At 39.1% G+C, this 16615-nt stretch overlaps 1 protein-coding gene across 1 annotated transcript in view; it reads left to right on the top strand.

The window, feature by feature from the left end:
* The window catches only part of MAN1 (LEM domain-containing inner nuclear membrane protein MAN1), a 245323-nt gene that overhangs the window by 47419 nt on the left and 181289 nt on the right, over nucleotides 1-16615 (top strand). The window contains exon 2 of the mRNA XM_067140044.2: nucleotides 13003-13185. Within this exon, the coding sequence (XP_066996145.2) occupies nucleotides 13003-13185 (183 nt within the window). The remainder of the gene's footprint in view (nucleotides 1-13002; nucleotides 13186-16615) is intronic.

Raw genomic sequence — 16615 nt, 5'->3', positions numbered from 1 at the left:
CATCTGTGAAAGAAGGCATTTTGAAGTGCAATGTGACAATCCATGTGGATTTTGTGATATTTAATCAAGAGGTGGAACTATATTATTTTTGAAAATTATATGGCAGTTTGTGTTGTTGGTTATGACAAAATTAACTTCAAGAAATCAGGTGTGTTAAAGTAATGTACCTTTACTATCGGTACTGTGTGAAAACGTTCTATCGCTTGCTCCCCAGTGAGGTTATTTCATTGGTCGAGCAGGGCTCGACTTCGGGGGGAGGAAGATGTTACAAGTGAACTATGTAATGCGAGTGGAATATATGATATGATATGATATGATATGATATATGATATGATATATGATATGATATGATATGATATGATATGATATGATATGATATGATATGATATGATATGATATGATATGATATGATATGATATGACGTTTTATTTTTATTGACCTAACCTTTACTGTATAATGTTGTAACATAGGCATTTGTAAATATTAGAATTCTGTCTATAGTTCCTGGAAAGATCCAGAAAGTTACATAACTTTTGTACAGGGTGTGTTACTTTGTTGGTATGTGTTCTAGAAAGTGTGTTCTGTCTATTCTGGAAAAATACAACTTTCGCGATCATGCGTATTCTAGAATGTTGTCAAAGTTCGCGATCGAAAGTAAGGTTGTGATTGGTGAGTCTAGGTGGCGATAGGGAACACGTGCACGCTGATTGGCTGCCTCCAAGGCCAGTAATTCCTATATATAGTGAGCGAGGCAGTGTTCGAATTAATTCTGTATCCTGAATTCTGTCGGTCTCGGTTTATCTGACTGCAAGCAGCCTATCTGGTTGACGTCCCCCGGCTTCCGGGATGGCACTCTCCTCGGGTAAGCACTCTTGAATTCCGTTCCTGCTAAAATTTCTGTAATGTTCCGATTTGCTTTTCATACAGGAGTCTGCCCTAACCTCGCCTAGATTCACCAAATTAGTTACTTATGACGCCTTAGTTTTTCAGCTGGACTTACCTGTTCGTTTCCGAGGCATTCCCATTCCTTGTTTCACTAAGATATGTGTATTGTAGTTTAATATTATTTCCCTTGGGGTTTGCCTCTGGTAGTTCTGTATCACTTGAGGTACGCTAGACTTTGGATAACCTGTAAATTGCATTGTACTACTGCATTGGTAACTAGATGTATAGTTGTTTTGAAATTTGAATTTACCCTGCTACGAAATAAGCTATGGATACCACTGAACTTATAGCTCGTAACTTCGAATGTATTTGTAAGATTATTTTGTAAATAATAATTTTCAAATCTAAGGATCATGGTGATTTATTTTCGGAATCCGCTATCTAAGCCATGTCCATGCCTTTGGTAGGTTCCCAGCCTTTTCATCTTCCCGGTTTGTTGTTCACTAGTTGGCCCTACTGATATTTACGTACATGTTTTGTTGGAGATCCGAGTAATGCCAACTACTGTTCCGAGTGTGTAGTGCTTTCTTATATTGTGTAGTTTGCTCTTACCTTCCCCTTTTAACTCTGTTTGTGCCTTGTTTTGTGTTACCACTGTAGTAGAGGTAACAAAACCAAAGACTTTTTAATTTAAAAAATCGTTTTTTTATTTGTATAAGTTTTTAATCTTTAACTAACAATTGCCCTCCCCCCCTCTCCACGTATCTTCCCCCCCCCTCACCCCACCACCTAATTGTTTTATGCTCTTTTTTCACCTAAGCATTATGTAAAACAGCTGATGATGATTCCTAAGCAATCAAAACATGTACTGTAAATTTTAATGACAAAAGTTTAGCTGAAGGCTAAATAATAAAAAAGGAAAGTATCGATCAGGTGGAACCTTTTTCATTAGTTAACTTGATTACAATATCGATACGGAAATGAAGTGGATAGTATGTAATATGTAAAACTGGAACAGAACAGATTGAGATGGTTTGGACATGTCAAGCAGATGAAGGAAGAAAGACTGCCAAGATAAGCACTGGAAAGACAGATGAAAGGGAAGAGAGGATGTGGGAGACAAAGATTGCAATGGATGGACTCCATTAAGAAGAGCATATGACAACGGAACCTGGACTGGAAGACAGTGTTGGATGAGAAATGGTGGAGAGACAGGATGAAGCAGAGATGTCAACTCAAAAGGGAAATTGATGATTGATTGTACAGTAGTATGAAATTAGCACTTACAAATTCTTCTTTTTTTAAATTTGAAATGAAAATCCACAGCCTGTTCCCAGTCGTTTGACTGGGTCAGGAATGGAATGAATGAAGCCCCCATCTAGCGGTGAGGATAGAAATTGTGCCAGCTGCCAAAGTGTCTTGCACCTCTCTGGAGCAGTGATTCATGCCAGTGAAGATGACAGGTAAAGCTAGGGTACCTGTAGAAAATCTTCTGCACCTCCACTTTGTCCAGCACAAATCTCACTTGGAGTGACCGGGATTTGAACCGTGGAACCCAATGTTGAGAGGCTGGCACACTGCCGCCTGAGCCATTAATTATCATCCTTTATTATTTTTGTAATTATTTTAATATACCTTTTATTTTCAATTTAAGTGCATCATATTGTGCTTCAAAGTTCCACATCATTTCTTGTCATTTTTACGTCTTGACTTTTGATTTGCAATAACCTGATAGCTTTCACCATTTTGTGAATCATAGCTATGAATCTCAATGCTTTTACTAAAATCAGAATTGTGAAAATACTGGTATAACTTGGTTGCCGAATGCCAAATAGCTGATGCTGCAGCTGAGCTCACGAGCCTGCTTGAGCATACGGCACAGCATGGTGGTGATGTTGATTGTGCGACTTGCATTCAGAATACCCATTAAATATGCTCAGAAATGCTATAGATTGTAACAAGGTCTATTTCTCAATACAATAGATCAACACATTAAGTCATTGATGGTACAGTTTGTCCTGCCTCTCAATGGTAATTCTGCATAGTCTTGTAAATTGCACTGTCTCTCAGGCACCACCTCCAGAATTTCTCCAAACCTGTTGCTAATGGTTGTAAAGGAATACCTTTTACCAATGCTGAGCAGTACATACATAGTGCACGGTGTTATTTCTACTTATAACACGCCCCATGATGTTGAAGAAGAAGAAGAGGAGCTAGGCCTTGCTATGGCCATCAAAGCATTGCACAGCCTATTCCGTACAGTTTGAGTAGCCATACGACTTCCTATGGCTGCCAAGAAATCATTTTCATACTAGTATTATTCTTGGGGTCCTCCAAGCTGTATCTACCAGATTTTAGTCATTGGTTGTAGTTGTAACCTGCAGGTGAGCTGTAAATAGTAAGTTTTCAGTTCTACCTGTTGTAATTCCATGTTTTCAACCATGTCACTTCCATTTACTTTTGAGTGTGACAACTTTTACAACTCCCTTGTTGATAAATCCTTCCTGATAAAGTGAATCAATCAATCAAACTTCAACATAGATCTCCTCACTATAATCCAACTTCCGTACAGTGTCCACAACCAGATGATTGTCCCCCCTTCCTGGTGGTATGACTTCAGCTGATATACTTTGACTTGTTTTGTATTCAGTAAGCAAGGCTATATGCAAGTTTGTTTACAGGCAGTTTGACAACTTTTTTAGTCATGTACTCATACAATATTGAAGACTGTTGTCAAGATTTACAGAGGTGATAACATTTACATAACACTTTACTGACTTCATTCCTCCGTGGCTCAGACGGCAGCTCGTCGGCCTCTCACCGCTGGATACCGTGGTTCAAATCCCGGTTACTCCATGTGGGATTTGTGCTGAACAAAGCGGAGGCAGGACAGGTTTTCCTCTGGGTAGTCTGGTTATCCCTGTCATCATTCATTTCAGAAACACTCTCCATTATCATTTCATAGCATTTATCAGTCATTGGGAGTGGGGACCCCATTGTAATAATAGCCTATATATATGGTTCATTCATTACATCCTTGACCTGGTCAAAACTGGAAAACAGGTTGTAGGTTTTCATTTACTGACTTCATTACTGTTAGATAGTATACTAGATAACAGATGATAGATAAATCAGTAAAATTCTGTGCAATTTTATCATTACTGCATGGGCATCAACATTCATTCAATGAATGCACAACCTGTAAACTCATATTGTCAATTAACTCTCCCACTGTCGGCAGCCCTGAAAATGGTTTTCCGTGGTTTCCCATTTTCACACCAGGCAAATGCTGGGGCTGTACCTTAATTAAGGCCACGGCCGCTTCCTTCCCACTCCTAGCTCTTCCCTGTCCCATCGTTGCCAAAAGACCTATCTGTGTTGGTGCGACGTAAAGCAACTGGCAAAAAAAAAAAAAAATAATAAAAAAAAAAAAATTAACTGGTGGTATCATCTTGGAAAATGTTGGACATGACACATCTACATATACTGAACTGTGAAACAAAACTCGCAAGCATGCACCTAGAAGGAATATGCTTCCCTCTGTATCTAAATCCTGGCTCTATGTGCAGGGTATACTTGTTTGTAAATCTGAAGTGGTTTAATTTTCAAGAAACAGAGTTGTACAACTACTATAATTTTGTTGTACCAAGTGTATGCATAAGTCTTTTCCAGTTTCACTTAGAGATGGTGCTAGTGAACAGTACGCAGCATATGAATTTGACACGTCAGTTTGTTCGTCTGACATTAACGTACCAACACACACAAGCTGAGTCCACCAAACACTAGCGCTTGTGTTGTATCATTCAGTGATCATGTCGACGTTTGTGCTTGAAAAAGAACATTGCAACACACATTGCTTTTCTTATTTATAGAATACTAGCTGATGTACCCGTGCTTCGCTACGGAATTCTACATTGTATACAGAATGCTAGGTTAAGTAGTGTACACGTCGTGAGCAAGATTGTATTGAACTGCATAGGTCTTAACGTTACCCTAGAAACGCGACAGGGAAGTCACCAAACGTCTTTTTTCATATGAAGACGGGGTTAGGAAATTTTCATTGTAATGTTAGTTTTCATTATAATGGCAGACACTCGCTCTCCACCAGCCCTTTTACATCCTCGGAAAGACTGTCTTATAGGTTTTTCCAACTGAAATGAACGTAGGTCTTTACAATGATGTCAGTGTGGTTTTTCATTTCATATGAAATACTCGATCAAATGAAAAACTGCACATTTTCTCACTTTTAACGAACAGTACTACGCTGCCGATCTAACAGTCAAAAGTTCCAGAGATGGAATGACCAAGCCACAGACAGCAGCGATCTGTGAACACCCTTCGTCTTTTTTTTGGCGGGAGGGGGTGATCGAATAGTGGAGTGTCCCAGGACAAAAACTATGCCCTTTTACTAATATCCTTCCTAGGATCCTAGGAGTACCCGATGAGTTGGAAAATCTCAATTCACTACACTGGCGGCGAAAAAATCTGACTAGGAGGCAATTTTTTCCTCCGAGCCAGAGGAGAAACCCCCTCTTCACTGCTGATTTTGAATAAAATGAATTTAGAATTTAATAAAAGTGAAAAGGAATAAGCTTTTCTTAAGTAACGGCTCTTTTCAGGGTTGAATTTTGAGTTATTTAGTGAATTGTGATGCTATAATTTGGAATAGGCCTAAATTGTAATTCTAGACCAGGTCATACTACTACTACTACTACTACTACTACTACTCTGCCTTATGTGTGCACACTGCTCATTCAAAACAACGCGTCAGAGTAGGGATCGAATAGCTGGATACTATGATGAACCAGTGTGTTACGTACCAGCAGTATCAGAAAATGTATAAACCAGAGGAATGGCATGCTAAAAGAAGAAAGTTTTGTAACTCCCCAGATATTTCCCGCCAATATTCAGTCCGGCTGTTATACTCGGTACGCAGTAAACCCATCTATCGGAGTTGACTGGCAGCATAAGAGCCAAAGAACACCACAACCAACAATGGTCAATGTAGTGTTGTTATTGTTCAATGTTATGCGCTTTTGATATTGTAGGCCTTCACATTTAGTTTTCTTCCGACTCTAAAATACCACTCTTATCATAGTCGGTATGGTAAAACTGAATAAAACATAAATGATAGGAAATTGTATTCTCAATAACTTTTGTTATGTAGTAATTTTCGATAGGACCAATAACATAGGTATTCAAAAATTAAATTTTAGGCGCTTTCCCCTGAACTACAGTTTCATCCAGGGTGAATAAAATTGTTTATAGCTTAGACTGCAGTTTCTTATTTTCCAACTCTATATACAGATTTTCATCAAATTCTGTTAACCCATTTTCTCGTCGCTCGGTGTTGATATGGACTTAGCAACAAAAATACAAATTCATTAATATCTGTGTTATCATAGCCGGTACGATAAAAATGTATAAGACATAAATGGTCGAAAATTTAATTCTATATAACTTTAGTTATGTAGTATTTATCGATAGGACCACTAATAAGATAAATATTTGAGAATTAAATATTAAGCCTTCCCTTAAACTACCATTTCACTCAGCGTGAATAAAATAATTTATAGCCTAGATTGCAGTGGCTCATCCCCTGACTTTACATACCAATTTTCATTAAATTCTCTTTCAGCCGTTTTCTCGTGATGCGTGTACATACATACGTACAGATAGACAGACATAAATTACGGAAAAGTAAAAAGTGCATTTTCTTGTTACTGTGGACTTAACCGATACAGAAATCCCATTCTTTTCAAATTCTGAGCAATGTACAGACAAAACTCTTATTTGAAGGGTCAGGGGAAAAAAGCAGGAGAGTCAATATTTGTACAACTTGAGAAAAAGCAACATTTGTGCTAGACTTCCCTAGTTCTTTCCCCTAACAGCGAAACTTTGAGTGCTAGTTTCTCCTGACTCGCCTGCTTTTTTTCCATTTCCGACCATTTAATAGATGCGCATGATCACTCTGAAGCGGGCTGTAACAATATCTCAATTTTGATGAAAAAGTGACTTACCTGGTTTTTTTTTCCCCCTGACCCTTCATTTTATATATATATATATAGATAGGCTGCATGGTTTTGATCCGTATTGAATTGTGACCACAATAATAATTAAACTTATGTTTTAGTGGTCCACCTTTTCAATACTATATTATGCAATGTAATAAAATGCAATAAAAATGTAATGTAAATATTGCATAATATGGTATTGATAAGGTGGACCATTAAAACATAAGTGTAATTATTATTTTCTTATTTAATCGAAAGAAAAGGGCTGTGGAATGTCATTGTTTGCTGGTAGAAACATACGGTGAACACGCTCTATCGATTAGAACATGTGAGACATGGTTTCGACAATTTAAACGTGATTTCAATGTTTTGTGTCTGGTGGGACCAGAGCGGTATTGTGTATTATGAACTCTTGAAGCCCAGCGAAACTGATAATGTACAATGCTATCACCAACAAATTATTAATTTAAATCGTGCATTGATCAAAAGATGACCAGAATGGGCCAGAAGACATGGCAAAGTGATTTTGTTACACGAAAATGCGCCGTCTCACACAACAAAACCAGTGACAGACACCTTGAAATCGTTTGGATGGGACGTCCTTCTGCACCCGCCGTACTACCCCAACCTGGCACCATCTATCACCTCTTTGCATCATCGGGATACACGCTCGAAGAGCAGCACCACAGCTATTTTGAGGAAGTTGGAAATGGCTCAACGAATGGTTTGCCGCAAAAGACAAGTAGTTTTTCTGGCATGGTATTCATAACATACCTGAAAGATGGGTGAAGCTGATAGCCAATATTTTGAATAAACAAAAAATGAATTTCCCTTCAAAATTACATGTTTTCTTTACCACAAAAACTGCCAAAATATCAGCATGTGGGAATCTGATTTTGGCTTCCTTGTGAACCTACAGGATGTGAAATTTAAAGCTTTCTGATCACATAAAGAAATTGTTTGCTTCATTAAATGTGTGCTGTAGGAGATGATCTTATAGAGTTCGTGAAAATTTCTTTTTATTGCAAAATTATGTATTTGCACATATACAGTAGTGGTTGGGTTTAAGCTACTACTGTGAACTAGGGTTAGAATATTGTCAGTTGATTCTTGACTGTCTTTTGCTTATGGTGCATTGAAAGAACTTATTGGGACAAAATTGTAACTCTCCAGCATCTCTTAAAAATATAGCAATTGTGATGATGAACATATTATGCACTGCTCAAAAAAATTAAAGAAACAAGAATTTGATCACTTGTACAGTGTAAGCAGTCTGTGATTAAGATATACAGTATACTGTTGCTCTTCTTCATCCAACATATTTTAAGAATGAGAGGAATCCTTCATATTTCGTTGAAAAGCCATGGCTTTGTGTCAGTAGTTGAATGTATTGTGCTATGCCTCAGAGTGAAATCGACGAGCTATGTCTCACTCTGTCATCTAGTGAATGTAAGTAAAGAATACGTCTCTATACTCTTTGTGTATATTTCATCATCCCCCCCCCCCAAAACCCCATGGCACTACAGCCCTTGAAGGGCCTTGGCCTACCAAGCGACTGTTGCTCAGCCCGAAGGCCTGCATATTACGAGGTGTCATATGGTCAGCACGACGAATCCTCTCGGCCGTTATTCTTGGCTTTCTAGACTGGGGCCTCTATCTCACCGTCAGATAGCTCCTCAATTCTAATCGCATGGACTGAGTGGACCTCGAACCAGCCCTCAGGTCCAGGTAAAAATCCCTGACCTGGCCGGGAATCGAACCCAGGGCCTCTGGGTAAGAGGCAGGCACGCTGGTATCTGAGCGAGGCAGAACATGTTCGGGCAGTGACATTACTGCAGGAAGGTTGGACTATTCACGCAGTGTCTACAGAGCTTAATGTGGCTTCATATATTGTTGGGAGGGTTTGGAAACAATTTCATGCAACTGGTACTTACACATGAAATCCAGGACAAGGGGGAAAACGGAAAACATGAGCCAGAGAAGACCTATATGTGGTGAATTGTTCTCTCTGCAACTGCCCGGGATGTACAAAGTGATCTAAGAGCAGCAACTGGTTGCAGTGTCAGTGAGCAAACAATGCGCAGCAGACTCCGAGAGGCAGGTATAAGACCAAGAAGACCCCATCAGGTCCCTCGATCAACTGTTCGGCACAAGAGAGGTCGACTTTGATTCGCTGAGGACCATAGGAACTGGCAGCTGCGTCACTGGCGCAATATATTGTTTACAGACCAGGATTACTTTCATCTAACATGGTGCGACGGGCGTGTACGTGTATATTGTCATTGTGCTGAACGTTATAATGAAGCAGCAGCCCAGGAAATGGACAGATTTGGCTGCGGCTCAGTTATGGTGTGGGATGCCATCACAATTGATGGCCGATCGGACCTTCAGATAATCAAAGGCCGACTTAATGATCAGAGGTACATCAATGAGATTGTACTGGATCATGTTATGCCCATTTTGGTTGTAATGGATACCCAGTTTATCCTGCATTCAGCAGCAGCCACCATAGAAACTCTACACGACTTCACGATTCAAACATTAGACTGGCATGCTGTGAGTCCTGACCTCAGTCCCATTGAACATTTATGGGATATGCTGGACAGACAACTTAAGGGCCCGTCCTGTAGCACCTCAGACTTTTGAACAACTTGCAGAGGTCCTTATTGAGGAGTGGGGCAAAATTCCACAAGAAACTGTTTGCAGACTTGTTGGGAGCATGCCTCGAAGATGTGAGGCAGTAATACGAGCACATGGAGGGCCTACCAGGTGTTGAAATGTTTCTTTTTGTGCTCTATGTGAATTACTTGAAGGACTTTCCACTTTGGTTTACGACATTGTGTTGACTTTCTGGTCATAGCACCAAGATGTGTGATAAGAAGTGAACAGGATATATACATTTCAGTTAAGTAAATGTTACATGCACGTGTTTAAAATGTACTCCCTCTAATATTTTTGAGCAGTGTATTATTGTTCAAAATCAGGCTTGACTGTCCTAGAAATAGGTTTCCATGATTTCCTTCTTCAGTTTCAGACAAATGCTGAAATGATATGTTATATTCCAAACTCGACTACTTCCCTTCCTCGCAGCCACGCTGCTACTACGCTGGCGTAGCAGGAGAAGAGGTGATACTCCCAAGTGGTGCATCCCAGGTGGCGGATAGGGGGGTCCTAACCAGCTTGCTGGTGGACTTGAGGGACATAAAATACCTCTCGCGGACCAAACACACAACCCCTTGTGGGTGGGGGACGCAGACGAAGAATACACCCACAGTATCCCCTGCATGTCGTAAGAGGCAACTAAAAGGGGCAACCAAGGGATGATTGTATTGGAACCATGAAACTACTTGTGATTAGTACCACCACGCGGGGAACACCATGGGTCACTTTTACTTGCGCGTAGTACCACTATGTTAGGAACAAAATAGGTTTTTGATTAGTGGCTACAGAGTGCATTACCTATGATTAGTACCCCTTTTGGAGCGACACCATGGTTCTGGCTTGCCTGTGATAAGTACCCCTGTAAATGGTGCCGCAATGTGCGAAACACCGTGGGAATCAACATCTATAACACCATAGGTGTGTATTCCATGTGCAAATTTCATTACTTGTGAATAGTACCATAATGTGTGGAATACTACGAGTCTACACTACTTTTAATTAGTACCGCAACATGACAAATACCATGATTCTACTTTCCTAGCGATAAGTACCTTTATATTGGGGCCGATGACTTGGATTTTGGACTCCTTTAGACTACAAGCATCATCGATTCAGTATTATGCTAAAGAAGCCGTCCCTTGGTCAGTAATACTATTGTTTCAAGGCAGTTTCTGTGAATGCGAGGCATTACGGGTCAGCTCCACTGATTGTTTTAAATTCATACCCATCCATTCATTTTTCGTCTCATTTCGTACCATTAGGGACTGATGACCTCGATGTTAGGCCCCTTTAAACAAGCAGCATCATCATCAACTTTCCTTGCAAGACTGACTAGCTCAGGCAGTTGAGCGCTAGGCTTCAGTTGGTGGTTTTGAACCCTGTTCAGTCCAGTGGTATTTGAAGGTGCCCAAAAAGGTCATCCTCATGCCGGTAGATTTACTGGCATGTTAAAGAACTCCTGTGAAACAAACTTCTGGCACCTCAGCGTCTCCGAAAACCACAAAAGTAGTTTGTGGGACATAAAACTAGTAGCGTCATTACCATGATTATTAATAATATTATTTCCCTTACAATCCTAGCTCTAAACACTCATCAATACCAGACCATTCACACAAGTTATAATACATGCTTAACATCTACTTACTGTGCTGGGCATATGACCATGACATCTCAAGCCTTAAAATTAATCAAATAATCCCCCTGGCCTTTTTCCCAATTTTGTTGGGATTAGCACTTGATGTAGGTTTGTTGTAGTTTTATGGTTGGATATCCTTCCTGACAGCATCCCTATGTGGAAGGATATATTCACTGTTACTTGCTTCTCTGGTGGTTGGTAGTGTGGTGTGTACCTATATGCACAGAAATGTATTAAGAGAAACACAAACAACCAGTCCCCAAACCAGAGGAATTAACCTAACGCATTTAAAATCGCAGGTCTAGGTTGAAATCGAACCTGGGGCCGTCTGAAGTTATGGCATGTTCCCTTCACCCAAGGAGTCAGACCTTAAAATCAATCAAATACTGCAACAGTATACAGTATTTTTCCTGCTGAAGACTATTATGTATGTTTTAAGACAATTTGAATGTTATTGAGGGTCCATCTGTGTAGCAGAATTGTAAGTTCAACCATGTAGCCATCCAGTTTCACTTAAACTGATTTCCTCTTTTAGCAAATTTGAGGAATGAAGCAGATGAAAGAAATGTCTCCATGTACCAAGCTCAATAGTTGCAGTCACTTAAGTGTGGCCAGTATCTAGTATTTGGGAGATAGTGAGTTCGAACCCCACTGTCGGCAGCCCTGAAGGTGGTTTTTTGTGGTTTCCCATATTCACACCAGGCAAATGCTGGGGCTGTACCTTAATTAAGGCCACAGCTGCTTCCTTCCCACTCCAAGCCCTTTCCTGACCCATCATCTCCATAAGACCTATCTGTGTTGGAGCAACGTAAAGCTGCTTGTAAAAAAAAAAAAAAATCACCATGTAAGAAGTGAATCACCTACAAGAGTAAATTTCTTGTATGGTAGTTATTCTTGTGAAGTGGTTATCATACCTGACTAGAAAACAGAAAGTTTCAGGTTCTTGTTAGGAAGGTCATTTCTATTTAGTCTTGTCTCCCTGTTCTCTGTGTTGTGAGAGATTAAATCTCTGTTGCTATTTCAGTGAGTCTCTTATGCCATTAATTTAGATACTCTGCCATTTCTATCGTCATGGACACAATCTCTTACTTCTCTTCTTAATTCTGTTTCATGGAACTTTCTTGACTGACATATTGAAATCTACCAGTTATTCTTCAAGTTATGCCCAGAAGTTCTTTTGTTCTAGTAAATAAGAAAGGCTTTGTAGAATATGGTTATGGTCATATAATTTCTCTGTGATGACATAATCTGTCTTAAAATTCATTATGTTTCATTCCATGCATGTACTCCTCCTTATTCTGAATGACTTGGTTACTAATATGTAATATACATAATATACTGTATATGAACATTTGTTCATTTTCACACAACTTAATTGCTTTTTATATTTCATTTGCATATACCAGTACATTGCATGCTTACCATCATTCACATACTTTGAAATAAGGATAAGTTCTAAACGAAATGGGGCCTACTTGGATAAAGCAACAATGTTTTTATTTTTCGTCTGTGCAAAGCTTATTGCTAAGAAGTTGCTCTTTTCTGAAATAATTTAAGTAAAAATTGATTGTTTTTATTCCATTTGTCTAATACTGTATATCATTGACAGATACTGATTTTAAATTAGGAATTAATTGTAGGATTTTCTTGTATCTTTCATGCTTCATGACAGTGAGCACTCACTTGCATACTTAAGGTAACATTTCTTTTTCAAATCAGTTTTTGTTTATTTTAAGCCTGTTCAATAAATTATGTCTGCATTTTGATCACACTAATAATCTATCTTTTTCTTTATTTCTTTTACAGGATATGTGTATTCTACAAAAACACTTAAAACCAGCACTTGAGGCCTTGGAAATTTTGAGTCCAAAGTTAATGGCTTTAGCAGCTGATGCATACTGTGATAATGATACTTCTCCAGGTGGACCAATCTGTACTCTGATGACTGAAGATGAAGCTGTAGATTACCTAGTGGAAAGCATGGATATGGTAAGTATTTTGTAATAACATCACTGTTTCTTCATCTCCAATGATGCCTGTGGTTGAGTAGTTATACTAGGGCCCCACGAAAGTTGGAGTCCGATGTTTAGTGCTAGCAACGAGAAAACATTACTAACGCTGGTTTGAAATGGTTTGTTTCCATGACAGCGATTCCAACGATGCCATATTTTAAGGTTGCTATCGCCACGTGCTCTCAGTCACTTTTGTTAATCATTTGGAGTAGTGGTGTGTTAGTTTTATTGTTTTACCTGTTTGTTTTCCAAATATTATTTTTGTTGTTACTTAATTTTTGTTAGTTAAGCAGTGTCTAGTTTACTATTTTCCTAGCTTTATTCTTTAAGGGTGATGCAAGTGTGATAAACTTATATAACTTGAAAACAATATTCTCTCACCCATGGGTAAATAATGCAAGTACCGAGCTTGAATTATTATTATTATTATTATTATTATTATTATTATTATTATTATTATTATTATTATTATTATTATTATTACTACTTGTAATGTACATCCACTTATTAGTATCATTAGTAGTTTACGATCGTGTTATTTGTAGGTTATGTCATGAAACATTTGTTGTATATAGATATTTATATGAGTTTAGTTAATGTAAGAACCTGTATATAATTTATTATTACCTGTGTATATGATATGTAATCCACTACAGAATTGTGAAACACACTGTAATATCCAGAATGGCAGTCGGAGATGAGAACTCTGTAGAATATTCTGTACATTATATCTGGGCCTTAAGCACTCTAGAATTTACCAGAAATGTGTCTTTCTATAAGCCTACCAGGCACATATATAAATAGGTTGTCTTCATGGTAGAGATAAGTTGTTTAGTAAGAGTTATGGTTTAACAGGAGTATACTTGTGACCTCGTGCTGTGTTTAGGCAGACATGCTAGTCAGCAGTCAATTGTTTTAAGGTTGTGATCTCCATGTGGCATGTACTTAGTGGTAAGCATTTGTCAAAGATGGCAGTTTGTTGAGTGTATTTTGTTTGTGATAACAGTTGATTAGGTTATGTGTATGTTTATGTGAAGTTAAGGTAAAATAAATAAGTGTACCAACTGACAGCATTTAGTGTGCGTATTTGTGGATACAACATTGGCAACCATGGGACAGGACGTAAGAACTTACAAGTGAATACAAGTGTAGCGCGAAATAGATCAAAATGCAAGTGATACTAGAAGAAGTGTCGGTGAAACAGCTCAAAGACTAACGCACCAACGGGGAGCAGAAATCACTGCAGACATGGTTACGGGAAGATCTTGCTGAAAAAGGAGAAGATCCCGAAAAGTTTTTCATCGAAGTCTGCAGAGATCCAGACGAAACATCTGAAGATGAGATAAATATTCCCAAAATGTGTTCTAACTTAATGACCATGATGCAGGCACTAAATGACAAAATTTCAGATGTCAATTCCAGCCTAACAGGACAGATTGCAGATCATTTTTCGAAAGTAAATGACAAAATTTCAGACTTAAATGACAAACTTTCAGACGAAATTTCTCAAGCTAACTCGGTTTTAACCAGACAAATATCACAAGTGTACACGCGGGTTTACAAAGTTGAACAGGGCCTAGAATCGAAAATTTCAACCGTAAATGACAAAATTTCATCGCAAATTAGTGACATCACCAATTGATTAACGCAGCAGACATCGGACATCAGGTCAAAACTGGGACAGGTCGACCAGATCGATAGTAGAGTAAGCCAGCTGGAAGGGGATATCATGAACCACAAGGAGGAGGTGGAAATCTAGGTTTCCGTCATAAAGCAACAGGTTGAGGGGAGAATTTCTACCATTGAGGGAGATTTTGAAAGCCGTATCGCTGCCATCGAGGGAAATCTTGGAAGCCGTATTTCTGCTGTTGAAGGAAGTTAGAAAATTGGTTTTCGACCATCAAGAGAGATGTTCAGAATATAAGGGAAAGAATCCTTCATGCAGTAGAAGATAGATTAACTCAAACAGGATGTACCGCCACACCTCTAACCCCCTCAAACCCAACCAACAATACAGGACAACCTAGCCCCGAAGGTGATTACAGAGAGCCTTCCAGAATTCCACGGTCGACTGGAAGAGGACCCTTCTAGCTTCGTCGAGGGATCAGTCAGTCTGTTAGAAAGGACTAATCTACAAGAGGATATCTTCGTGCAACTCATCACACCGTGATTAAAGGGTCAAGCCGCTACTTAGTGGAATAACTTGAAGGTTCTAAATTTAAACTGGACGGACTTCAAGAGGAAATTCCTTGCTAGGTTTAATTCCGAAGGGGTGAAGAGCTCTGTGGGAAGGAAGCTCCTGACTGAGGCACAACCCTCTGGCATGAGAGCTAGCGCCTTCGTCCTACAGAAGTACCAACTCATCAAGCATCTGCTCCTGGATGGAAGTGAAAAAAAGATCTTACCAGACATCACAGAGCTACTCCACGATAAGATTCGACCCCTAGTGAAAGTATCACAACCGAGATCCTTTGATGATCTACGCAGAAACATCGGCAGCTGCAGGAGGAACACAAGAGCAAACTAAGGAAGAGACCAGTGCAGTTAGGAAGTGCTACCAGTGCGGATGAACGGTACACCTGAAGAACAAATGCCCGACCACGACGTTGGAAAACTAGGTCCGGCCTATTCTGGATTGAGGGGGGTGGATGGGACCGGGAACAGGAATGCGCCTCCAGACCTGACAGATAAGTAACCCTGGTCAAGTAGGAGAGGGATTGGTCAGATAGTGAGTAAAATAGGCCAACCCCGCCCAGCTATCACCTTAACCCTTACCCCTAGAATTAAAGTTCTCTGTGTTGTCTCTAGTACTCGTATTTAAATGTGAATTTTTATCTTATATGACCTGTATTCATCTTTCACGATTTTGGAGATAGTGTTTGCTTTTAAATGATGTATTTAGGCTATACACGTTTGAAGCAAGCTATACTATAGCAAATAAAAGCAATATGTGCAGCTTAAGACAAATTATTTTGCATTTTTATTATTATTATTATTATTATTATTATTATTATTATTATTATTATTATTATTATTACTACTACTATCGTTATCGCATACCAATTGGTTTCGTTAATAATTTCACTGAACAAATTATTGGTAAAAAGCAATTGAAAAACTCTATTGAGTCTCTGGTTTCATACCTCACGGTAGTTTTTAGGCTAAACGGCGATTTCTTGACATCGGGATCAGTTGAATTATAATTGTGCCAGCCGTCAGCATCAGGCACATGTTGGGTTATGGTGCATAAGCCAAACATCGCCAGTTCACTTTTAAGGTATAAGGAAGATGAAGAGGTGCGAAAATACTGTGGTTTTGTATGTTACCCGACATATACAACATTGAACAGTAAACTATATATATGACTAGAAGAGCACATGGCGACCATGTTTGTTTACTATCGCTCG

Source organism: Anabrus simplex, chromosome 2 (genome assembly GCF_040414725.1).
Source record: "Anabrus simplex isolate iqAnaSimp1 chromosome 2, ASM4041472v1, whole genome shotgun sequence".
In the NCBI taxonomy this organism is placed as follows: Eukaryota; Metazoa; Arthropoda; class Insecta; order Orthoptera; family Tettigoniidae; genus Anabrus; species Anabrus simplex.
The sequence above is the reverse complement of the archived record's forward strand: the minus strand, read 5'-3'. Positions and strand labels throughout refer to the sequence as shown.